Consider the following 26,803-nt stretch of genomic DNA (forward strand, 5'->3'; position numbering starts at 1 on the left):
GTTTGACCCAAGTTAAACAATTTAAAGGCAATGTTACCCAATACTAATTGAGTGTATGTAAACATCTGACCCACTGGGAATATGATGAAAGAAATAAAAGCTGAAATAAATCATTCTCTCTACTATTATTCTGACATTTCACATTCTTAAAATAAAGCGGTGATCCTAACTGACCTAAGACAGGGAATTTTTACTTGGATTAAATATCAGGAATTGTGAAAAACTGAGTTTAAATGTATTTGGTTAAGGTGTATGTAAACTTCTGACTTCAACTGTATATGGGTATGTATGTATGTGTGTGGATATATATATATATTTACTCCCAAAATATATGGGGGATTGGAAATGATGCAGACAATTACATTGATGGAAGCAACAATTTTTCCGCAGTATTAAAGCTGATCCACCCCTTTAAAAAAAATTAAAAATATTCTCACTGAAATAGAATTACAAACAGGTTTTTGGTTTATTGCTGGTTACTGTAACCTATGCTGTTAGATTTCTGTTTTGTTTCTAGCAAAACCCAAGTTCTGACCATTTTCCTGACTTTCTCTTCTCAAAGACTGAAATACGCACTGACAACTGGCTGCACATCATAACCCTCCCGAGTTTAGCTATGGTGGCCCAAGCCAAGTATGTGCTTGAGTGTGAGTGTGTTTGCGAGTGTGCGTGCGTGCGTGCGGGCGTGTGTGTGTGCGTAAGTGTTGGTACCAGACAAAAGTTCACACCATTGTTATGCTTGACCAAAACTGCAACATTTTAAAGAATTGTTTAAAAGTCTATGAATTCCTCTGGAGGGCAAACGATACAAAGAACCCTCAAAATGGAGAGGGTTTATACTTTTTTCTGGGCCCTCCCTGCAAGATGTCCAGAGATCAGAAGATTCCTGTGTTGTTTCTAGCAAAACCCAGAATGTCAGGGGTTTACGAATGCTGAAAAGGTTATGAGAATTTTCCTGACTTTCTCTTCTCACAGACTGAAATATGCACTGACAACTGGCTGCACATCATAACCCTCCTGAGTTTAGTTATGGTGGCCCAAGCCAAGTATGTGCTTGAGTGTGTGTGTGTTTGTGTGTGTGCTGTGATCGTGTTTATTGAGTATGTGTGTGTGTGTGTGTGTGTGTGTGTGTGTGTGTGTGTGTGTGTGTGTGTGTGTGTGTGTGTGTGTGTGTGTGTGTGTGTGTGTGTGTGTGTGTGTGTGTGTGTGTGTTGGTACCAGACAGAAGGTCACATCATTGATATGCTTGACCAAAACTGCAACATTGGAAGAATTGTAGAGGGTTTATACTTTTTTCTGACCACATGACCTAACCAGGGTCAAATTATGGGCCCTGGGTCCAGAGATCAGAAGTCCATAGAGCGCTGCAGCACAGACACAGATCAATTATAGATTCTGTACTAATGTGGTACAGGGCAGCAGGAAAATGTGTGGTGGGGTGGCATGTGCCACAGCACTTTTAAATCACTTTTGATTTGGGTAAAAAAAATATATTGATGCAAAGCGTTAAAAAGAGGAACAAAGTGTTGATTTGCCTCATGATGTGTCCACTGGTGCAGAATTTCTCTGTCCACATCAGAATGCCACTGCAGGCTCTTGGTGTGTCTTAACCAATCAGATTCAGAAACCAAACTACTAGGGGTGCAGCTAGACAACTGCTTATCATGGTCGTCTCAAATAACTGAGTGGCGCAGTGGTCTAAGGCACTGCATCTCAGTGACTGAGGTGTCACTACAGACACCCTGGTTTGAATCCAGGCTGTATCACAACCGGCTGTGATTGGGAGTTCCACAGGGTGGTGCACAATTGGCCCAGCGTCGTCTGGGTTTGGCCGGTGTAGGCCGTCATTCTAAATAAGAATTTGTTCTTAATTGACTTGCCTTGTTAAATAAATAAAAACATCTATGCAAAAACAGCATGCATGATCAGAAGGATAGCTAAATATTTACCGGGAATGATTCTTAAGCAAACAACCCAAGCATTAATTGGGAGTCAGGTGAACTACTGTTCTATGGTCTGGGTAAATGCATCATCAATTGAAATTAGGAGGCTGCAGATTGCACAGAACAAAGCAGCAAGGATTGTTTTAAGGTGGAGATATGGTTCTTCTGTTGTAGTCATGCTCAATGCTATTGGTTTAGGAAATAGGCAAAATAACATTTAATAAAGAAATTGAGCAATTTATCTGGGAAAACCACAAACCTTTCAATATATCAATTCAAACAATACTTCAGAACCATTTAAATATAATACATTTCAAAGTTGAGTGAGACTTGTAGATGAAGGAATCAATCTATCATTTCAGACTGTTAGAGTATTTATCTGGTCAATATGTCAGTGTATTATGTCTGTTTGTAACAGTGTGATATATGTGAAAATGTGATCGTATTACAAATTGTATTTTAGTGTTTAAGGACTCTTGGAAGATTAGTCCAAATGAGGACTAAAAGAGATCCTAATAAAATAAAATCAATCACGGAAATTGCAGGTCGCGCGCTCCAGGCACAATGCACCAAACACAAGTCGTGCTCTCCACTTTCCTCCGGTATTTATTTAGCAAGCCTGATAGCGCATCACAGACAGAAGCAAAAACTCTCCCGTAAATGAAGCAGCCGATACAGCTAAACACTAGCGATCTGACATGCTGTATTGCATGGAAACAAGACCATTTTTCAGTCTGGTCAACTGTAGGCTACTAACAACAGCAGCTGCATTGTAAGTGAGAACTTGGTAGACTGTATATTCTTTAGGTTTGGTTTTACTTTATGTGTTCTCTCCCATGTGCTGGTAAGGGCACAGATGACAGACAGGAAGGATTCCAGTTGAGGTGGTTTAATAACGCTAAAGATGCACCGGCTCGGAGCAGCACCGCACAGTGTACACTATGTAGTATGGATGGTCTAAGGCACTTAGTGATGTGGCAACTTGCTTCAACCAACGTGTGTGTGTGTGTTATCAACAAGGACACACACTGGCATTGGCTAACACAATGAAAGCTAACTGGTGGAAAAACACAAGGATATCTGGAACTTTCACTTGACTTATCTCCAGCTGATCTTCTTCTCTGAGCTGGAGATCGCCCAGCATGCTCTGCTCCACTTCACAGGCCTATAGTTGCATAAGGCAGGACTTTTTGTCTCACCTGCCCGTATAATGCTGCGGTGCTCACTGATCCTTGTCTTAAGGCTTCTACGGGTTTTCGCTATGTAAGACAGATCACAAGGACATTTCAACATGTACATGACATTGGCGGACATGGAAGTATGCAGGCCCTTGATCTTAAATCTTTGTCATGCGTGTAAATCAGTTGCATTGGTACGTAAAGCTGCATTGAGCACATTGGCCACATTTGTAATTACCCTCCGGAACCATGTCCAAAAAAGTTTCCACTTTCCACAATCTCTCTCAAGTTTGGAGGTCTTTTGAAAACCATACGTGGTCGATATTTAAAAATGGGTTTCAATTGTGGGTCAGTATCAGTAATGTACCAGTGCTTCCTGATAATGTCCAGTAATGCCTTCCCTAATGGTGAGTATTGGGTAAAGCATGATGGCACATATTCTGCATTTCTTTCACTTTTGGTTTTAGGCTTTCCAACTGTGTTAGTCTTTCAAAACGATCATTGGCATGTTTTACCCAATAGTCTTTGTACCCCCTGGCATAGCTCCCGGTATATGTCCGTTAATTTTATGTGGGGTCAATTAAGGAAGACATCCTCTTCTGCAAACCACTGGAAACCAGGACAACAGGACAGGATATTGGACAGCTTGTGACATCAAATGGACTTTGGTGATCAAGATGTGTTGGTATCTGTACTGATGGCGCAAAAGCCATGACAGGGAGACATAGTGGAGTGGTAACGCGCGTGCAAGCAGTTGCTCCCAACGCCACTTGGGTGCACTGCAGCATCCACCCAGAGGCTCTTGCTGCCAAAGCGCCTGACAGCTTGAAAGACGTCATCATGCGCAAATTGATTTGGTCCCCCCACATCAAACGCAATCACAACACGCAGGTTGAAATATCAAAACAAACTCTGAACCAATTATATTAATTAGGGGACAAGTCGAAAAGCATTAAACATTTATGGCAATTTAGCTAGCTTGCAGTTGCTAGCTAATTTGTCCTATTTAGCTAGCTTGCTGTTGCTAGCTAATTTGTCCTGGGATATACACATTGAGTTGTTATTTTATCTGAAATGCACAAGGTCAACTACTCCAACAATTAATCTACACATAAAGCTGTCAACCGAATTGTTTCTAGTCATCTCTCCTCCTTCGAGGCTTTTCTTCTTTGGACTTTATATGGTGATTGGCATCTAACTTTCATAATAAGGTGTATTACCACAAACGACCTACTGACCTCAGTACATCTTTCAATCACCCATGTGGGTATAACCAATGAGGAGATGGCACATGGGTATATGCTTCTATAAACCAATGAGAAGATGGGAGAGGCAGGACTTGCACAAATAGAACTGACTTCTATTTTAGCGTTTAGCAATGCAGATGCTTGTTGGCAAGCAAAAGCAGTGTGGGTGCAATGATTGAATAGCATGTACTGTATGTGTCCATTTATTTTTGTGACGTAAGCGGTGTGGTCAGCATGTAAGGCATATCATTTCATAACTTTTTAAGGTATAGGGGGCAGTATTTTCATTTTCGGATGAAAAGCGTGCCCAGAGTAAACTGCCTAATACTCGGGCCCAGAGTCAAATATTTGCATATTATTAGTAGATTTGTATAGAAAACACTCTGAAGTTTCTAAAACTGTTTGAATGATGTCTGTGAGTATAACAGAACTCATATGGCAGGCAAAAACCTGAGAAAAATCCAACCAGGAAGTGGGAAATCTGGGAATTGTAGTTCTTCTTTTGAATCCCTATCGAAACTACAGTGTCTGTGGGGTCACGTTGCACTTCCTAAGGCTTCCATTGGCTGTCAACAGCCTTTAGAAACGTGTTTCATCCTTCTCCTGTTACTGGGCAGAATATAGTAGCTCAGTCAATGATTGGACTGCCTATGGACAAAGGACTTGGTGATGCGCGAGCCCGCTAGCGCGCCGTTCCTTCTTTTTCTTCTTGAATGAATACGCTATTGTCCGGTTGGAATATTATCGACATTTGAGGTTAAAAAGACCCTAAGGATTGATTGTAAACAATGTTTGACATGTTTCTACGAATGGTAATGGAACTATTTGACTTTTTGTGTCTGGATTTACGCTTGTGCATTATGCCTTTGGATAGTCATCTGAATGCACGAACAAAACAGAGGTATTTGGACATAAGTATGGAGTATTTCGAACAAAAAGAACATTTCTTGTGGAAGTAGCAGTCGGAGTGCATTCTGACGAAGATCAGCAAAGGTAAGAGAATATTTATAATACTAATTCTGAGTTTAGTTGACCCCAGAACTTGGCGGGTATCTGTATAGCTTGCTTTGATGGCGAGCTATGTACTCAGAATATTGAAAAATGTGCTTTCTCCGTAAAGCTATTTTGAAATCTGACACAGCGGTTGCATTAAAGAGAAGTATATCTATAATTCTTTCAATAACTGTTGTAAATTTTATCAACGTTTATGATGAGTATTTTTGTAAATTGATGTGCACATTCACCGGCGGTTTTGGTGGGAATACATTTTCTGAACATCACGCGCCAATGTAAAATGGGGTTTTTGGATATAAATATGAACTTTATCGAGCAAAACATACATGTATTGTGTAACATGAAGTCCTATGAGTGCCATCTGATGAAGATCATCAAAGGTTAGTGAATATTTTAGCTGTATTTTTGGTTTTTGTGATGCATGTCCTTGCTTGGAAAATGGCTGTTTGGGTTTTCTTGTGAAGTTTATGTCCTAACATAATCTAATTTTATGCTTTCGCCGTAAAGCCTTTTTGAAATCGGACAATGTGGTTAGATTAACGAGAAGTTTATCTTTAAAATGGTGTAAAATAGTTGATTGTTTGAGAAAATGAAATTATGAGATTTTTGTTGTTTTGTATTTTGCGCCATGCTATTTCACTGGCTGTTGAATAGTGTGTCCCGCAGGTGGGACGGTAGCGTCCCACGTAGCCCTGAGGAGTTGAAGAATCAGTGCATCATTAATTAAAATGACAATTGAACAGGTAAAGAGGTATGCTTAGATAACCTATGCATAAAAATATACTTCATTTTTTTAAATTTATTTTTTTACATAGAATTAGTCATAATGATTATGGCGCGAGATTGCAGGTTAAAGCTATTTTTGGTGTTTAAAAAATGCTAAATTCTCCAACCTGGACAACGCCCCCTCCATCCTCATGTACTTCGTGCCCCCTCTAAAATAATGGGTGCATGACACTCCTGGTGCATAGTTTCATTTCTTAGGAAAGACTTCTGGGTAAAATAAAAGTGAAATAAATAGCCATGCATGTTTACATACTATACGGGGGATTACAGTACTATTTCGACATGGACATACACAGTATACAAATCTATATAATAAATCCATATGCTATTGTCCAGCAACATTATAATTTCCAGTTACAGGCTGTAACTGTGTTTGGTCTTCAACATGGCAACGTGGCCTCCTGGATGTTTGGTCTTCATGCTCCCAAAGTGTCTGCAAACAGATCATGGAGAAGAACATATTATTCTCTGAAATTAATACCCAAAGAAATATTATTGGACTAAATACCTAAAAAATACATGAGAGTCTCTTTCATAAGAACTCAGCTGACAATGAGCCTAAGAAGAGATTGTGAGAGTAGACTATGCAAACACCACATTCTTACAAGACTTGTATTGTCTAACATAATGTCCTAGGAGTGTCATCTGATGAAGATTGTCAAAGGTTAGTGCATAATTTTAGCTGGTTTTCTGCTTTTGGTGACGCCTGTCTTTGCATTGACAAAACATTACACACAGCTATTTTCAATGTACTGTCCTGACATAATCTAACTTCATGCTTTCGCCGTAAAGCCTTTTTGAAATCGGACAACGTGGTTAGATTAAGGAGATGTTTATCTTTCAAAGGGTGTAAGATAGTTGTATGTTTGAGAAATTTGAATTATGACATCTAATTGTTTTCAAATTTGGCGCCCTTGATATTTCACCTGCTATTGATAGGGTGTACCAGGGGTGGGACGCTTGCGTATTTCTGGTTTTTGTGATGCCTCTCCTTGCTTGGAAAATGGCTGTGTGGTTTTTCTTGTCTAGGTGCTCTCCTAACATAATCTAATGCTATGCTTTCGCCGTAAAGCCTTGTTGAAATCGGACAATGTGGTTGGATTAACGAGAAGTTCATCTTTAAAATGGTGTAAAATAGTTGTATGTTTGAGAAATTTGAATTATGAGATTTTTGTTGTTTTGAATTTGGCGCCCTGCTATTTCACTGGCTGTTGGCAGTGTGTCCCGCCGGTGGGACGCTAGTCCACATATCCCAGACAGGTTAAAGCTTCTCTAGTGTCCGTGAGTTATTTCCTCTGAAAAATAAGAACCTAACACATACCTCCATGTATTTGACTCATGGTTGTAGACTTCTATTGTTTTCAGATTGGTGATGCCATCAGAGCCTCCCACAGCCAACAACGACCCGTTGAACACCATCAGAGACATCTGAAAGAGGTGGACAGGAGAGGAGTGACAGTGAGCTACAAGAGCTGATATGAAAGGTTGACTCTGCAAGATGATATCATAAAAACAATGGGCATCTTCCTACATGCAGACATCGACATTAAAACCTGTTAGGGCTAGGGGGCAGCATTGACACGGCTGGATAAAAAACATACCCGATTTAATCTGGTTACCACTCCTACTCAGTAACTAGAATATGCATATACTTATTACATATGGATAGAAAACACCCTAAATTTTCTAAAACTGTTTGAATGGTGTCTGTGAGTATAACAGAACTCAAATGGCAGGTCAAAACCTGAGAGATTCCTTTACAGGAAGTGGCCTGTCTGACCATTTCTGGAACTTCTTTGCCATCTCTATCATTTACTAAGGATCTCTGCTCTAACGTGACACTTCCCACGTCTTCCATAGGCTCTCAGAGCCCGGGAAAAAAGAGAATGTCGTCATTCCAGCCCCAGGCTGAAACACATTATCGCCTTTCTCAAGTGGCCCATCAAGAGACACTAGCTTATGCGCGTGACCCCGACCGCCCCCGCCTTTGGGATTTTTTCCTCTGTTTGCCGAAAAGGAGATTCCCTGTCGGAATATTATCGCTTTTCTACGAGAAAAATGACGTAAAAATTGATTTTAAACAGCGGTTGACATGCTTCGACGTACGGCAATGGAATACTTTGAATTTTATTGTCAGGAATTGCGCCAAGCGCGCGACACTTCTTTACTATTTCGGATAGTGTCTGGAACGCACGAACAAAACGCCGCTATTCGGATATAACGATGGATTATTTTGGACCAAACCAACATTTGTTATTGAAGTAGACGTCCTGGGTGTGCATTCTGACGAAGACAACAAAAGGTAATGACATTTTTATAATAGTAAATATGATTATGGTGAGTGCTAAACTTGCCGGGTGTCTAAATAGCGAGCCCGTGATGCCTGGGCTATGTACTTAGAATATTGCAAAATGTGCTTTCACCAAAAAGCTATTTTAAAATCGGACATATCGAGTGCATAGAGGAGGTCTGTATCTATAATTCTTAAAATAATTGTTATGCTTTTTGTGAACGTTTATCGTGAGTAATTTAGTAAAATGTTAGCGAATTCCCCGTAAGTTTGCGGGGGGTATGCTAGTTCTGAACGTCACATGCTAATGTAAAAAGCTGGTTTTTGATATAAATATGAACTTGATTGAACAAAACATGCATGTATTGTATAACATAATGTCCTAGGGTTGTCATCTGATGAAGATCATCAAAGGTGAGTGCTGCATTTAGCTGTCTTCTGGGTTTTGGTGACATTATATGCTGGCTTGAAAAATGGGTGTCTGATTATTTCTGGCTTGGTACTCTGCTGACATAATCTAATGTTTTGCTTTCGTTGTAAAGCCTTTTTGAAATCGGACAGTGTGGTTAGATTAACGAGAGTCTTATCTTTAAATGGCTGTAAAATAGTCATATGTTTGAGAAATTGAAGTAATAGGATTTTGAAGATTTTGAAAATCGCGCCACAGGCTGGCAGTGGCTGTTACGTAGGTGGGACGAATTCGTCCCGCCGGTCCCATAGAGGTTAACAGTAACCATATCTGACAAGAGTTGCATTACTTGCTCTTTGAAAGGCTGTGTGCTATCAGCCAATTATGTCAGTCTCTGGATATTTGGTTGATGTTGATGTGGGAAGTGATCTGACCAATAGGGTGGCCAGAAAGGGTGTGGTGATCAATCACTTGCGTTGTTTCTCTTGCATCTCATGCGTTTGACGGGGGTCCAACTCAGAGCGTCTGGATCAAACTTCTCTGCAGCGCTGAGCTCCAGGTTGAGTTCATCTCTTCCTCCGGCCACGAAGAGACGTCCCAGGTACACACAGCAGCCCGCGTTCTCTCTAGGGGTCAGCATAGGGGTACACGCATACCACATCCCATCCAAGGGATTGAAACGCTCCACTGGGATCACAGTACACAGAAAGGTCACACACAGACTCAGGTCACACACAGATACAAATAACCAAATACACAGACAGGCTGTGAAACAAACATACTGTAGAAATACATAAAATACTCACATCACGAAACAGACACAGACTACGGAACAGAAGATCCACGAAACAGACACAGACTACGGAACAGAAGATCCACGAAACAACCACAGACTACGGAACAGAAGATCCACGAAACAGACACAGACTACGGAACAGAAGATCCACGAAACAGACACAGACTACGGAACAGGCCTTGAAACGGACACAGACTACGGAACAGAAGATCCACGAAACAGACACAGACTACGGGACAGGCCTTGAAACGGACACATGCTACGGAACAGAAGGTACACGTAACAGACACAGACTATGGAACAGAAGATCCACGAAACAGATAGACCACGAAACAGATCACGATTCAGACTACGTAAAAGACACAGGGTAGACACAGGGTCATGGATGAGGTAATTAGGGGGGGAAATACAGAGAAGGCACCAATCATATTGTCACAACAACACAATTATATTATTGTGGTTTTCTACACCTGATTCTGGGTAGTCGGCTAACTCTTACTGATATATAATTGGCATATATATTACTCTTACAGAATTTCCACGTGGGCGAGGATATTGGAAATTTAATCAAAATCTACTTGATGATAACTTGTTTATAACTAGGACAGAAGAATTTATAACTTACATTTTCCGACATAACATAGGTACAGCAGATCCCCTTATTGTATGGGACACTTTTAAATGTGCCTTTAGAGGCCATGCAATTCAGTACTCATCTATAAAACAAAAGCAATATAGATCAAAAGAGTCCATATTAACAAAGGAATTTGAAGGACTAAGAGTACAGATAGACAGCAATAAAACTGTACTATTGAGGCACAGAATAAGTTAGAGGAAAAACAAAAAGAAATGGAGGAACTTCATTCAAGAAAGATCCAGTGTAATATATTTTAAAAATAAAGTGAACTGGATGGAATATGGGGAAAAATGCACCAAAGTCTTTTTCAATCTTCAACATAGAAATGCTATCAAAACAAATGTATTAAAACTTGTTACAAATGATGGTGTCACGCATGATTCACCGAATGATATTTTGAAAGAGGAAGTAAATTAAGAATATGTTTTCGTTTTAGTCTCCTCCACTAACCGAAGCTAATTGTATGGATTTTTTTCCTATTAATACTGTAAAATGAACATCTGTACAGAAAGACTCATGTGAAGGCCAAATTACAGAGGAGGAACTTCTTGATGCAATTAAAGCCTTTAAGGCTGGGAAAACTCCAGGGCTGGATGGCATATCAGTGGAAGTATACCAAAACATTTTTGATATAAGGATCCTCTGACTATTAGCATGTTTTAACTACTCCTATTTAAACGGTAGATTATCGGACACGCAACAAGAAGGTCTGATTTCATTATTACTGATACTGGATCCAAGTGGTATATATATATATAAAAAGATCCAGTCCATTTAAAAAATTGGAGGCCTCTTACACTTCAGTGTTGTGATGCAAAAATTCTAGCTAAATTCTTGGCACATAGAATTAAAAAGGTATTGTCAAATATTATTCATCCTAATCAGACAGGTTTTTTATTTGGACGATACATTGAAGATAATATAAGACAAGTACTGGAAACAATAGAATACTATGAAGTATCGGGTACACCAGCCTTGGTTTATAAATTTGATTTTGAAATTAATTTTTATAAAGTACGACTGCAGTTTATATATAAATGCCTAGAATATTTCAATTTTGGAGAATCTCTTATAAAATGGGTTAAAGTTATGCATAGTAACCCTAGGTCTAGAATAGTAAATAATGGCTTCATCTCAGAAAGTTTTAAACTGTCAAGAGGAGTAAAACAAAATGTCGAAATGTTAGATGTTAAAATTAGATCCAACAATTATATTATGGGATTAGAAATCCATGGCTTAAAAACAACGGTGTCATTGTACGCTGATGATTCATGTTTTCTTTTAAAATCACAATTACAATCCCTCCACAGGCTCATAGAGGCTCTAGATACTTTTGCTAACCTCTCTGGATTAAAACCAAATTATGATAAGTGTACTATATTACATATCGGATCACTAAAAATGCAACTTTTACATTACCGTGTAGTTTACCAATAAAATAGTCTGACGGGGATGTGGACATACTCTGTACACACATCCCAAAAGAAAGACATGATCGCACTCCAATACATTTTTATAGAAAGTTAGCAAAAATAGATACGATCTTGCTACTATGGAAAGGAAAATACTATTTCTATTTGTGGAAAAATCACCCTGATTAACTCTTTAGTCATATGACAGTTTATCTATTTGCTTATGGTTTTGCCTACACCTAGTGACCTGCTTTTTAAATTATATGAACAAAAATCTTTCAATTTTATTGAGAATGGCAAGCCAGACAAAATTAAAAGGGTGTATATATATATAATGAATATGAATTTGGAGGGCAGAAATGATTAAATATTAAAGCATTAGAGATCTCACTAAAGGCATCAGTCATACAAAAGCTATACTTAAATCCAAAATGGTTCTCTAGTAAATTGGTAGGAATGTCTCACCCCATGTTCAAGAATGGCCTTTTTCCCTTATTTCAGATTACAACCACTCACTTTCGGTTGTTTGAAAACAAAATAATCTCCAATATATCATTATTTTTAAAACAAGCCTTAGAAAGTTGGTTGCAATTTCAGTTTTATCCACCTGAAAAGACAGAACAAATAATACAACAAATATCGTGGTTAAACTAAAATGTACTAATTGATCAACAACAAAAAAATATCAAAGGTATCATTTTTGAAAATGATATCATAAATAGGACTGGTGGAGTTATGTCATGCATGCAGCTAACACAGACATATGGAAATGTCTGCTTTACCCAAAATTACAACAAACTAATTGCAGCATTACCACAAAAATGGAAGAGGCAAGTAGAAGGGGGAAAAAGTAAGGAACTTGTCTGCCGGCCTTGCATTAAAGACCATAAATGGTTAAAGAAAATGGTGATAAATAAAAACATTCCAATTTCATTTAAGGACCAAAAAATGTAAAATTAAATTATTATTATAATTAAATTATTATACAAAATTATTGCAACCAATAGAATTATATATATATATATATAAATATAATCGGGATTACAATCTTCCCAACTCTGCAGATTTTGCTGGGATGAGGCACAGTCATTAGATCATTTATTGGTACTGTCCATATGTAGCTCATTTTTGGTCACATGTCCAGGAATGGCTGAAGAGTTGCAACATTTACCTGGAACTAACGCTGCAGATAGCAATACTGGGTGATTTGAAAAGTCATAGTCAATCAATGAATAATATAATAATTATTTTAGCAAAAAAATGTATCTTTAATTTACAATCTGTAGAAGCTATGAGAATTGAAAGGTTCAGTACTTTTATGAAGCATCACAGCACTGTTGAAAAATATATGGCAAATAGAAACCCAAAATGGATGGTGTTAAGAGATAGATGAGGGGTTGAATAGAGCTGAAGGGTGGGACTAATAACAACAAGATAACCAATCTATACGGGGTCTGTAAAATGTATATATGTCAGAAATGTTGTGAAATAACACAGTTACAAATAGAAATTAAACTGGATGGCCATCAGAAATAGAGGATGGACTAAAAACAAACAAAATATAACTATTGTACAATAGATTGTGTCTGTAAAATGTGTATAAAATGTATAAACTGAAGGTAGAAGCCTAAGTGTTATTGTTTATTAGTTTACTCCGATTGGGGGAGGGGGGTAGGGTTTGGGGGAGTAATAAAGGTATATTCTAAAAAAAGTATGTATATATGTATGTGTATGTATGTATATATGTATATATGGATGAAGGTTTATGTGTACATATATACAGTTGAAGGCAGAAGTTTACATCCACTTAGCTTGGAGTCATTAAAACTCGTTTTTCAACCACTCCACAAATTTCTTGTTAACAAACTATAGTCTTGGCAAGTTGGTTAGGACATCTACTTTGTGCAAGACACAAGTAATTTTTCCAACAATTGTTGACAGACATATTATTTCACTTATAATTCACTGTATAACAATTCCAGGGGGACTGGTGCACTTCACAAAATAGATGACATCATGAGGAAGAACAATTATGTGGATATATTGAAGCAACATCTCAAGACATCAGTCAGGAAGTTAAAGCCTGGTCGCAAATGGGTCTTCCAAATGGACAATGACCCCAAGCATACTTCCAAAGTTGTGGCAAAATGGCTTAAGGACAACAAAGTCAAGGTATTAGAATGGCCATCACAAAGCCCTGACCTCAATCCTATAGAAAATTTGTGGGCAGAACTGAAAAAGCATGTGTGAGCAAGGAGGCCTACAAACCTGACTCAGTTACTCCAGCTCTGTCAGGAGGAATGGGCCAAAATTCACCCAACTTATTGTGGGAAGCTTGTGGAAGGCTACCCGAAACGTTTGACCCAAGTTAAACAATTTAAAGGCAATGTTACCAAATACTAATTGAGTGTATGTAAACATCTGACCCACTGGGAATATGATGAAAGAAATAAAAGCTGAAATAAATCACTCTCTCTACAATTATTCTGACATTTCACATTCTTAAAATAAAGCGGTGATCCTAACTGACCTAAGACTGGGAATTTTGCTAAGATTAAATATCAGGAATTGTGTAAAACTGAGTTTAAATGTATTTGGCTAAGGTGTATGTAAACTTCTGACTTCAACTGTATATGGGTATGTATGTGTATGGATATATATATTTACAAAAAAAATATATAGGGGATTGGAAATGATGCAGGCAATGACATTGATGGAAGCAACGATTTTTCAGCAATATTATAATAATCACACTGAAATAGATTTACAAACAGGTTTTTGGGTTCTTGCAACCTATGCTGTTAAATTCCTGTGTTGTTTCTAGCAAAACCCAGAATGTCAGGGGTTTACGAATGCTGAAAAGGTTCTGAGAATTTTCCTGACTTTCTCTTCTCACAGACTGAAATATGCACTGACAACTGGCTGCACATCATAACCCTCCCGAGTTTAGCTATGGTGGCCCAAGCCAAGTATGTGCTTGAGTGTGTGTGTGTTTGTGTGTGTGCTGTGATCGTGTGTATGTGTGTGTGTATTGAGTATGTGTGTCTGTCTCTCTGTGTGTGTGTGTGTGTGTCTCTGTCTCTCTCTGTGTGTGTATGTGTGTGTCTCTCTGTGTGTGTGTGTATGTGTGTGTCTCTGTGTGTGTGTGTCTCTGTGTGTGTGTGTCTCGTGTGTGTGTGTGTGTGTGTGTGTGTGTGTGTGTGTGTGTGTGTGTGTGTGTGTGTGTGTGTGTGTGTGTGTGTGTGTGTGTGTGTGTGTGTGTGTGTGTGTGTGTGTGTGTGTGTGTTGGTACCAGACAGAAGGTCACATCATTGATATGCTTGACCAAAGCTGCAACATTGGAAGAATTGTAGAGGGTTTATACTTTTTTCAATATATCAATTCAAACAATACTTCAGAACCATTTAAATATAATACATTTCAAAGTTGAGTGAGACTTGTAGATGAAGGAATCAATCTATCATTTCAGACTGTTAGAGTATTTATCTGGTCAATATGTCAGTGTATTATGTCTGTTTGTAACAGTGTGATATATGTGAAAATGTATTTTAGTGTTTAAGGACTCTTGGAAGATTAGTCCAAATGAGGACTAAAAGAGATCCTAATAAAATCAAAGCAATCACGGAAATTGCAGGTCCCGCGCTCCAGGCACAATGCACCAAACACAAGTCGTGCTCTCCACTTTCCTCCGGTATTTATTTAGCAAGCCTGATAGCGCATCACACCCGACAGACAGAAGCAAAAACTCTCCCGTAAATGAAGCAGCCGATACAGCTAAACACTAGCGATCTGACATGCTGTATTGCATGGAAACAAGACCATTTTTCAGTCTGGTCAACTGTAGGCTACTAACAACAGCAGCTGCATTGTAAGTGAGAACTTGGTAGACTGTATATTCTTTAGGTTTGGTTTTACTTTATGTGTTCTCTCCCATGTGCTGGTAAGGGCACAGATGACAGACAGGAAGGATTCCAGTTGAGGTGGTTTAATAACGCTAAAGATGCACCGGCTCGGAGCAGCACCGCACAGTGTACACTATGTAGTATGGATGGTCTAAGGCACTTAGTGATGTGGCAACTTGCTTCAATCAACGTGTGTGTGTGTGTGTGTGTGTGTGTGTGTGTGTGTGTGTGTGTGTGTGTGTGTGTGTGTGTGTGTGTGTGTGTGTGTGTGTGTGTGTGTGTGTGTGTGTGTGAGTGTGTGTGTGTGTGTGTGTGTGTGTGTGTGTGTGTGTGTATGTGTGTGTGTGTGTTATCAACAAGGACACACACTGGCCTTGGCTAACACAATGAAAGCTAACTGGTGGAAAAACACAAGGATGTCTGGAACTTTCTCTCACTTTACTTATCTCCAGCTGATCTTCATCTCTGAGCTGGAGATTGCCCAGCATGCTCTGCTCTACTTCACAGGCCTTCATTTGCATAGGGCAGGACTACACGATGCAAAGCTGCATAAAGCAAGCTCAGCCCTGTGAGTTTCATTGTCCAATCATCATGTTGCTTTCTTTGTGTCTCTGTCTGTGTGTTGGAAACCCACCTAGTCCTTCTTTAAAATAGAATTCATATGAATCCTCCCCAAGACCAGGAGTTTTTCCAGGAGTTTTTTCGAACCATGTAACCTGATTAGAAAAACTCTGGTCTAATCATAGCCCATATTAAACCTTTTTACGACAGATTAATCACGTCATACCATATAAGGTCCAAAGATTTACCTGGTTAGGTCACCAGATTAGGAAAAACTACAGGCCCCAGAATGATATATATTGTTTTTGCCACACCACTCTAGGACCTGAGGTGCCACCTCTGATGTGGTACATCGAGTCGGGTACACCTATCTGTTATTCAGACCTGTGTTCATGGGTGCGTTGCCATCGCTGCCTCCAATCACGTATAGCTGACCATCCATCACAGCAGCCGTTGCCCCAGAACGTCGGCTCAGCATCGGTGCCTGCTTTGTCCAGCTATTCATTTTGGGATTATATCTGGTGGAATACGAAGAATATACAAACAAAACTAAGATTTTATCAAATATGTTTTCCCTATCTTCCTTCATATTATCACTAGTTAAACAGAGATACAGAAACAATGTCTAAATAGTTCAATTCTCCCTTTCCGCCACATGTACAAGTGTGTATTGGAAATGTGTTTTTGCATATCCCAACTCTCCCTGAGACACCCTTGGAGAGTGGGGTCACAGCAAGGGTCTGCCATGATAAACGGCAACCCTGGAGCAATCAAGGTTAAGTACCTTTCTCAAGGACATATTGATATATTTTTCAGCTTGTCGACTTGGGGATTTGAACTGGCAACATTTCGGTTACTGGCCCAACATTTTAACTACTAAGCTACCTGCCACCTGTCAAAAAGCCTATCAAAGGTCAACAGGTCAAAATTGGTTATCTTGCTGTCACCTACGTACAGTATACAGGTAATTCACAGAAAACATCTAAAGAGCATTTAGACATGGACCTTTGTCATGATTTATCTATCTCAACCACAGTGCAACCACTGATGAGAACATGGCCTTACCTCTCAACAGTGTTGGTGCAGACCATGCCGTCGTATCCTCCAAGGGCGTACAGATATCCATCCATCTCCACCAGACCCACCCCACTGCGGGGGCTGCTCAGGGGAGCCACGTCGTTACTCCAGGTGTTGGTCTCTGGGTTGTACCTGCAAGGGGGTTGGGGGGGGTGAAGACATGTCTGGTGAACAAGATTAGGAAGAGGACTATGGATGATTACCTATCACCATCTTTATCAGTGATTACCTATCACCCTCAATATTAATGATTACCTATCACCATCTTTATCAGTGATTACCTATCACCATATATATTAATGATTACCTATCACCATCTTTATCAATGTAATACCTATCACCATCAATATTAATGATTACATATCACCCTCTTTATCAATGTAATACATATCCCCATCAATATTAATGATTACATATCACCCTCTTTATCAATGTAATACCTATCACCATCTTTATTAATGATTACCTATCACCATCTTTATTAATGATTACCTATCACCATCTATATCAGTGATTACCTATCACCATCAAAAGTAATGATTACCTATCACCATCTATATCAATGTAATACCTATCACCGTCTATATTAATGATTACCTATCGCCTTCTTTATCAATGTAATACATATCCCCATCAATATTAATGATTACATATCACCCTCTTTATCAATGTAATACCTATCACCATCTTTATTAATGATTACCTATCACCATCTTTATTAATGATTACCTATCACCATCTATATCAGTGATTACCTATCACCATCAAAAGTAATGATTACCTATCACCATCTATATCAATGTAATACCTATCACCGTCTATATTAATGATTACCTATCGCCCTCTTTATCAATGTAATACCTATCACCATCAATATCAGTAGCCTTCCCTGTGGCTCAGTTGGTAGAGCATGGTGTTTGCAACGCCAGGGTTGTGGGTTCGATTCCCACGGGGGGCCAGTAGAAGAAAAAAAATTTATGAAATGAAATGTATGCATTCACTACTGTAAGTTGCTCTGGATAAGAGTGTCTGCTAAATGACTAAAATGTACATTTCCTATCAAATCAAAATGTATTTGTCACATGCGCCGAATACAACAGGTGTAACACCTTACAGTGAAATGCGTACTTACAAGCCCTTAATCAACAATGCAGTTTTGAGAAAATACAAAAAAAAGGAAGAGAAAAGAATAACAAATTAATTTTTTATTTCACCTTTAGGTAGGCCAGTTGAGAACAAGTTCTCATTTACAACTGTGACCTGGCCAAGATAAAGCAAAGAAGTTCGACACACACAACAACACAGAGTTACACATAAACAAACGTACAGTCAATAACACAATAGAAAAAGTCTATATACAGTGTGTGCAAATGAGGTAAGATAAGGGAGGTAAGGCAATAAATAGGCCACGGTGGTGAAGTAATTACAATATACCAATTAAACACTGGAGTAAATAGATGTGCAGAAGATGAATGTGCAAGTAGAGATACTGGTGTGCAAAGGGGCACGATAGATAAATTAATAAATAAATAAATACAGTATGGGGATGAGGTAGGTAGTTGGATGGGCTATTTACAGATGGGCTATGTACAGGTGTAGTGATCTGTGAGCTGCACTGACAGCTGGTGCTTAAAGCTAGTGAGGGAGATATGAGTCTCCAGTTTCAGTGATTTTTGCAGTTCATTCCAGTCATTGGCAGCAGAGAACTGGAAGGAAAGGTGGCCAAATGAGGAATTGGCTTTTGGGGTGACCAGTGAGATATACCTGCTGGAGCGCGTGCTACGGGTGGGTGCTGCTATGGTGACCAGTGAGCTGAGATAAGGCGGGGATTTACCTAGCAAAGACTTGTAGATGACCTGGAGCCAGTGGGTTTGGCGATGAGTATGAAGCGAGGGCCAGCCAACGAGAGCGTACGGGTCGCAGTGGTGGGTAGCATATGGGGCTTTGGTGACAAAACGGATGGCACTGTGATAGACTGCATCCAATTTGTTGAGTAGAGTGTTGGAGGCTATCTTGTAGATGACAGTTTTACGAGGATATGTTTGGCACCATGAGTGAAGGATGCTTGTTGCAAAATAGAAAGCCGATTCTAGATTTAATTTTGGATTGGAGATGCTTACGGTGAGTCTGGAAGGAGAGTTTACAGTCTAACCAGACACCTAGGTATTAGTAGTTGTCCACATATTCTAAGTCAAAACCGTCCAGAGTAGTGATGCTGGACGTGCGGGCAGGTGGGGGCAGCGATCGGTTGAAGATCATGCATTTAATTTTACTTGCATTTAAGAGCAGTTGGAGGCCACGGCAGGAGTGTGGTATGGCATTGAAGCTCGTCTGGAGGTTAGTTAATACATTGTCCAAAGAAGGGCCAGAAGTATACAGAATGGTGTCGTCTGGGTAGAGGTGGCTCAGAGAATCACCAGCAGCAAGAGCGACATCATTGATGTATACAGAGAAGAGAGTCGGCCCGAGAATTGAACCCTGTGGCACCCCCATAGAGACTGCCAGAGGTCCAGACAACAGGCCCTCCGATTTGACACACTGAACTCTATCAGAGAAGTAGTTAGCGAACCAGGCTCGGCAGTCATTAGAGAAACCAAGGCTGTTGAGTCTGCCGATAAGAATGGGGTGATTTACAGAGTCGAGATGCCTTGGCCAGGTCGATGAATATGGTTGCACAGTAATGCCTCTTATCGATGGCGGTTATGATATCGTTAAGGACCTTGAGCGTGGCTGAGGTGCACCCATGGCCAGCTTTTAAACCAGATTGCATAGCGGAGAAGGTACGGTGGGTTTCGAAATGTTCGGTAATCTGTTTGTTAACTTGGCTTTCGAAGACCTTAGAAAGGCAGGGTAAGAAAGATATAGGTCTGTAGCAGTTTGGGTCTAGAGTGTCTCCCCCTTTGAAGAAGGCGGCAGCTTTCCAATCTTTGGGAATCTCAGACGATACGAAAGAGAGGTTGAACAGGCTAGTAATAGGGGTTGCAAGAATTTCGGCAGATAATTTTAGAAAGAGAGAGCCCAGATTGTTTAGCCCAGGTGATTTGTAGGGGTCCAGATTTTGCAGCTCTTTCAGAATATCAGCTATCTGGATTTGGGTGAAGGAGAAATGGGGGAGGCTTGCTGAGTTGCTGTGGGGGGTGCAGGGCAGTTGACCGGGGTAAGGGTAGCCAGGTGGAAAGCATGGCCAGCCATTGAAAAATGCTTATTGAAATTCTCAATTATAGTGGATTTATCAGTGTTGGAAATGTTTCCTAGCCTCAGTGCAGTGCTCTTATTCTCCATGGACTTTACAGTGTCCCAGAACTTTTTTGAGTTTGTGCTACAGGATGCAAATTTCTGTTTGAAAAAGCTAGCCTTAGCTTTTCTAACTGCCTGTGTATATTGGTTCCTAACTTCCCTGAAAAGATGCATATCACAAATAATTAAAGAGCAGCGGTAAATAACAATAGCAAGGCTATATACAGGGGGGGTACCGGTACAGAGTCAATGTGCGGGGGCATCGGTGTCGAGGTAATTGATGTAATATGTACATGTAGGTAGAGTTATTAATGATTACATATCACAATCTATATTAATGATTACCTATCACCATCTATATTAATGATTACCTATCACCATCTATATCAGTGATTACCTATCACCGCCTATATCAGTGATTACCTATCACCGCCTATATTAATGATTACCTATCACCATCTATATCAGTGATTACCTATCACCATCTATATCAGTGATTACCTATCACCATCTATATCAGTGATTACCTATCACCCTCTATATCAGTGATTACATATCACCATCTATATCAGTGATTACCTATCACCATCTATATTAATGATTACCTATCACCATCTATATCAGTGATTACCTATCACCATCTATATCAATGTAATACCTATCATCATCTCTATCAATATAATACCTGGAGAATAAAGTGACATAGCAAATCATAGATTGAGCATGGCATCAGTTAATTGATTGGAAGTATGACAGACTGCCCCAAGAGACACGTGTTCTCCCTCCTGCAGTCCCAAATAGGACACTCAGTGTGGGGTCTAATCAAATGATGAGATCCCTGAGAGCCCAGGGCACATTGCTGCTCTCTGGTGCTGTCTGCTCTACCATCAGACAGACACCGACAAGGAAAGGTTGAGCTCTGAGGGAACAAGCAGTAAAGGTTTGTCTCTAATCTCTAGGGGGTGGAGGAGCAGAGAGTGGAAGTGCTATTCAGCAGATTAGTATCCTAATGCTCTTCCTTTTTACATTTACATTACATTTTAGTCATTTAGCAGACGCTCTTATCCAGAGCGACTTACATTTTCTACTAACATGTACAGTCATGCGCTCCTCCGCAAGAGTACACATTTCCTGTATGCTATTGAGGAAGAGAATAGTCTTTTCAGACCTACGTGTGTTTGACAACAGCTGATAATTAGCTGATCATGAGATAAGGACACGCTGTATCCACATTAACGAATGGCGGGAAACTGCCCGAATGATGATGAATTCTCAGTATGGGTGAACCTACATACACAAAAAAATAGGGTTCCTCAAGGGTTTTTTGGGAAGGGTGAGGGTTCTATGTGAAACTATACTGACCCCCAAAAAACATGTGAGCCCTTCAGTGGTTCTTTGCAGGTTAACAAGAGGGTTATTTCCTGTTTTAGTGAGAATTAAAATATAGGGGGGGGTGGCTCATTAGAATTTTTTGGGTGTAGTTTGTGCACAGCTCTTTTTGTGCAAGCCTGTTTTATGCTATTGCATATTACGTATGACTATGGCCAGTGAAGGTGTCTTGTGAAAGACTCAGGTGTGGTCTTGTGTCAATTGAGAATGGTTGATTTAGTCAGTAGTTCTCAGTTCTCTCCTCAGGGATCCCCAGACATTGCAGAGCTAGCATACCTGATTCAACTTGTTAATAAACACTACAATAAAACCTATGGAATTTTAACAATATAATATGGCTATTAAACCAGAATTTAAAAAACTATGGCTCTACAAAGAGATTGAGAAAAGTTCTTTATAGAACCATACAGGTTCCATTTAGAACCGTATATGCATGGTTCTTTATAGAACCTTAAAAAAAAAGGTTCCATCTAGAACCAAAAAGTGTTCTGCTATGGTTACAAGCCAAAGAACCCTTATTTGGCACTACATAGAACCATTGTCTTTAATGTGTAGTATGTACAGTATGTTCATATTTGTTGCATACAGTACGTTCTAAATAGTATGTTGTACGATTAGTACACAGTATGTAGTTTAACTAAGTAGTAGGCAAGACAAAGCCTAGGGTTTGTGACAGTGAGAAGTCTGCCGGGTCGAAGACCAAAAAGGTGATGAGAGCGTGCGATACTGCAGAAGTTGAGAAGTGCTCCACCATGTAGAGGCCTCCCTCCAGTATCAGCAGTATCACTGACAGCGCTGGGCCTCAGGGTGCTAATTAAGAGGCCTGTCAGCCTGTCCCCACATCCATCACGGATCCATCATATCCATCATACCTCAATCCTGGAGATTCCTCTCTGACTGCTTGGCCCACCACCCCCTCAACCCAGTCCCCCCTGCCTAGACCCCCAGCAGCCTGTCAGCCCTGAGCCTCTGACCGGACCACCAACAGACACTCACCACTACAATGGCCAGTTCACACACTCGCTCTGACACACAGCGTGGGATGGATATTTCTCAAACAGCACTTTAACTGTGACACTCTGATATAGGAATTAAAACTAAAGCTTTACCAACAGTTCTATGGGTAGCCATCTTGAAACGCCCTTACCTCTCCACGCTGCTTTTGCACGTGACACCATCGGACCCGCCCACCGTGTAGATCTTCCCGGCCAGGCCGTACACGGCCACGTTACCACGGTGATTGATCATGGAGGCCATGTTCTTCCACTCATTCTCCAGGGGACAGAACTGTTCCACCGGGCAGGATGGATCCTCCTGGGTCCAGCCGCCCACTGTAGGTAGAAACAGCCATTGATGTGAAGGTGCAGATGAATAACACCAGTTAAGGAGTTTGTTACTTTATTGACAGGCCTGTATTTATCTGGTACTATTTAGACTCATAACTAGAATAGTAATTTCCTCATGATTGCTCCTCTGATTCTTTGAGATTCATTATTACCAGTATTGTATACAGTATAATTTGGTCTATATTCAATACTACAATTAAGAGGACTACTTACAACCCACTATACAAAAAAATGGTTGAATCAACGTTATTTCCACTTAATTTCAACCCAAAACATCAATGTGATGATGTCGAATCAACGTGGAAAACTGACTGGATTTGAAAAAGGTCATCAACGTGAGGGAATTATGCATTTTTTTTCACCCAACTTTTAACCTAAATCTAATGACATGGTGAAATGTTTTGTTGATTTCACGTTGAATTCACGTTAGTTGACAACTCATCCAAATGTAAATCAAAACTAGACGTTGAACTGATGTCTGTGCCCAGTGGGAGGTCTCACTCACTTACTACTACCAATAACCATTTTACCGAGGATATCTAAAGCACTAATTTGCAATCTTTTGCATTCTCAAACAACACTAAGTTTATTTTAGCTCATCATTGACACACATAAGTGGCCATTCCTTATTCAGACAACTCATATGATCTCTCCCCTCCAAAAATACCAGTCCTTAATGTCTGAGGTTAGAGAGAATTTATGGACATGTCACCCTCCTCTCCCTCAGGAGAGACATGTGACTGTAGGAATGAGGTACACAGTGCGTTATTCCTCCATGCCAAGTGAGGTTATGAGTGCCTGCACCAAGCAAAACACTGTAGATAAAACTGTATGCATAAGCTGCAGTGCTTAAAAAAATATTGCAGACTGGAGTTCAGTTTAGAGAGATATGGAGTATGAACTAAAATATAAGTGTAACGCCCTGGCCATAGAGAGGGTTTTTTGTTCTTTATTTTGGTTAGGCCAGGGTGTTACATTGGGTGGGCGTTCTATGTTCCTTTCTCTATGTTTTTGTATTTCTTTGTTTTGGGCTGTGTGTGGCTCCCAATCAGGCACAGCTGAAGCTCGTTGTTGCTGATTGGGAGTCACACATAAGGAGCATGTTTTTCCTTTGGGTTTTGTGGGTAATTGTATTTTGTTAGTATGTTTTCCTAACAGAACTGTTTGCTGTCGTCTTTTGTTTATTTTTGTAGTGTTCTCTTTTTCATTAAAATACTAATGATGAACACAGCTGCGTATTGGTCCACCTTTTCCGACGATGACTTCTCTGTTTCATCTGACGACGAAGACAGCCGTTACAATAAGTTTGTTATCGCTTAATCTGTATATTTATTGAATTCAATATATTCCAGCCAGCCCCAGTGAACATACCCATCATTGATTTAATCTAAAGCGTGCTATAGAGCAATAGACACCCAACAATCTGCCTTTTGAATGCAATTTCCCAAACATTCACTGAGATTACTAAATGCTGTGTATGTTGGCTCAAGCGTTTAAACCTTTTAAAGTCAAAAGCAATATTCTGCTTTACCACCTTAGACTAAATCCCATCCTAATTGTCAAACTGAATCTAATAACCTTTGGCTTGCGCTCATATGAACCAATCTGTGAAACACTCAAATTGCAGACTTGAATTGTCAGGTTGACACAAACATACCTGTAAATATTGCTTGGCATTCACCTTCTCCTTTAGAGATACTTGACGGCATTATACTTAATGTTCTGTGTGGTACCTACAACCTACTGTACTGTATGGTACCTACAACCTACTGTATGGTACCTACAAACTACTGTATGGTACCTACAACCTACTGTATGGTACCTACAACCTACTGTACTGTATGGTACCTACAACCTACTGTACTGTATGGTACCTACAACCTACTGTACTGTATGGTACCTACAACCTACTGTTCTGTATGGTACCTACAACCTACTGTGCTGTATGGTACCTACAACCTACTGTGCTGTATGGTACCTACAACCTACTGTGCTGTATGGTACCTACAATCTACTGTGCTGTATGGTACCTACAACCTACTGTGCTGTATGGTACCTACAACCTACTGTGCTGTATGGTACCTACAACCTACTGTACTGTATAGTACCTACTGTACTGCATGGCAGAGTAACTGACCACGTAGGTTGAACAAAGATGAGCACATCTTTAAGGGGGAGTTACTGACCCATGTACATGACGTCGTTGAACACATCTGTAGGAGGGAGTTTGGAGTGTTGTCTACGCAGGGACATGGGGCTCGGGATACCATGGCGACCACTGACCCCCCCTTGTCTGTCTTTGGGGGTCATGCCCTCCTGTGAATCTTGTTCACCAAGGGCCTCCCTGACACACACACACACACACACACACACACACACACACACACACAGGATTAGAATGAAGGGTCATGTAATAATTCACATTTACGATTTTCGAATTACCTGGTATTTACAGAGTGTACAATTATTTATAAGGTGTCTCCAAGGGTCAAATATGCACATCCTGTGCATATTTCTCAGCTTTCAAAGTGTATCCTGATCTGTGGCATTTCCTGGACATTATGAACTGCACCGTCACCATTCTGTCTCTCATGCGAAATACACTCTCAAAACACCCATATAAAGATTCAGTGTGCTGAAAATGCTGAACAGCTGACAGACATTCATTTACTCCAAACATAAAACATACACATACTGAACACCACACAACTCCAAAAAGGACTCAAATTACCCTTGTTCATTGTACACTCCCATGTTTCCTCAGCTCCCAGGTCAGATCTCCACAACAATATATTTTCTCTTGACACCTTGACAGCTAGTCAAACCTCTCGTTCACAGTCTTGTCTATTTATTGATGTTCACTTCCCAGCACTCTTCTGCTTGATGTCTCTCTTCCAGCCCAGTCCACTGACTGACAGTTTTCTGCTCCCTACAGCTGGATACAGATACATGTAACTCCTAGAGACTGAGCCTGCCCCCTCTACCCTCTCCAGAAAATTAATCAGACACCAGCTGTGCCATCCTCAGTTCTGACTCATACATCCTGAAAGACTGATATTCTAAACCCTGTCATGCTTCTTTAGAATCCTGACGCTTCTATAGACTGTATGATTTAGAATGGACTGGATTCCATTACAAGGATCACCCCCAGGAATGTCTCTGTCCAGACTTAGAGGACTTTAAACTTAATGGCGTCATACATACAGTAAAGGGGATAGATAGATAGATAGATAGATAGATAGATAGATAGATAGATAGATAGATAGATAGATAGATAGATAGATAGATAGATAGATAGATAGATAGATAGATAGATAGATAGATAGATAGATAGATAGATAGATAGATAGATAGATAGATAGATAGATAGATAGATAGATAGATAGATATAGAGACAGTGAGACAGTGAGACAGAGAGACAGTGAGACAGAGAGAGAGTGAGACAGAGAGAGAGTGAGACAGAGAGAGAGTGAGAGAGACAGAGAGAGTGAGAGAGACAGAGAGAGAGAGACAGAGAGAGAGACAGAGAGACACACAGAGAGAGAGACAGAGAGAGAGTGAGACAGAAAGAGAGAGACA

The 26,803-nt window shown here is 40.0% G+C and overlaps 1 protein-coding gene across 1 annotated transcript; it reads right to left on the reverse strand.

Moving 5' to 3' along the window:
• Positions 1–6,177: 6,177 nt before the first annotated feature.
• On the reverse strand, positions 6,178–26,137 carry LOC106579816 (uncharacterized). Its single transcript, XM_082966144.1, has 8 exons — positions 25,956–26,137; positions 25,411–25,568; positions 23,026–23,209; positions 17,241–17,384; positions 16,560–16,693; positions 9,349–9,554; positions 7,490–7,602; positions 6,178–6,601 (listed from the first exon to the last, which is right to left on the reverse strand). Exons 1-8 carry the CDS (start codon positions 25,976–25,978, stop codon positions 6,523–6,525), a joined length of 1,041 nt encoding a protein of 346 aa, XP_082822270.1. The 5' UTR covers positions 25,979–26,137; the 3' UTR covers positions 6,178–6,522.
• Positions 26,138–26,803: the final 666 nt, after the last annotated feature.

The sequence above is a fragment of the Salmo salar genome, chromosome 20 (assembly GCF_965601325.2).
Source record: "Salmo salar chromosome 20, fSalSal1, whole genome shotgun sequence".
NCBI classification, from domain to species: Eukaryota; Metazoa; Chordata; class Actinopteri; order Salmoniformes; family Salmonidae; genus Salmo; species Salmo salar.

Coding starts and splice junctions, on each gene's coding strand:
- LOC106579816 (XM_082966144.1), bottom strand. CDS start 25,978: ATGGGAGTGTACAATGAACAAGG. Junction 16,694..17,240: donor TGCACCAACACTGTTGAGAG/GTAAGGCCATGT, acceptor GTATTCCACCAG/ATATAATCCCAAAATGAATA. Junction 9,555..16,559: donor CAACGCACCCATGAACACAG/GTCTGAATAACA, acceptor CTGTGATCCCAG/TGGAGCGTTTCAATCCCTTG.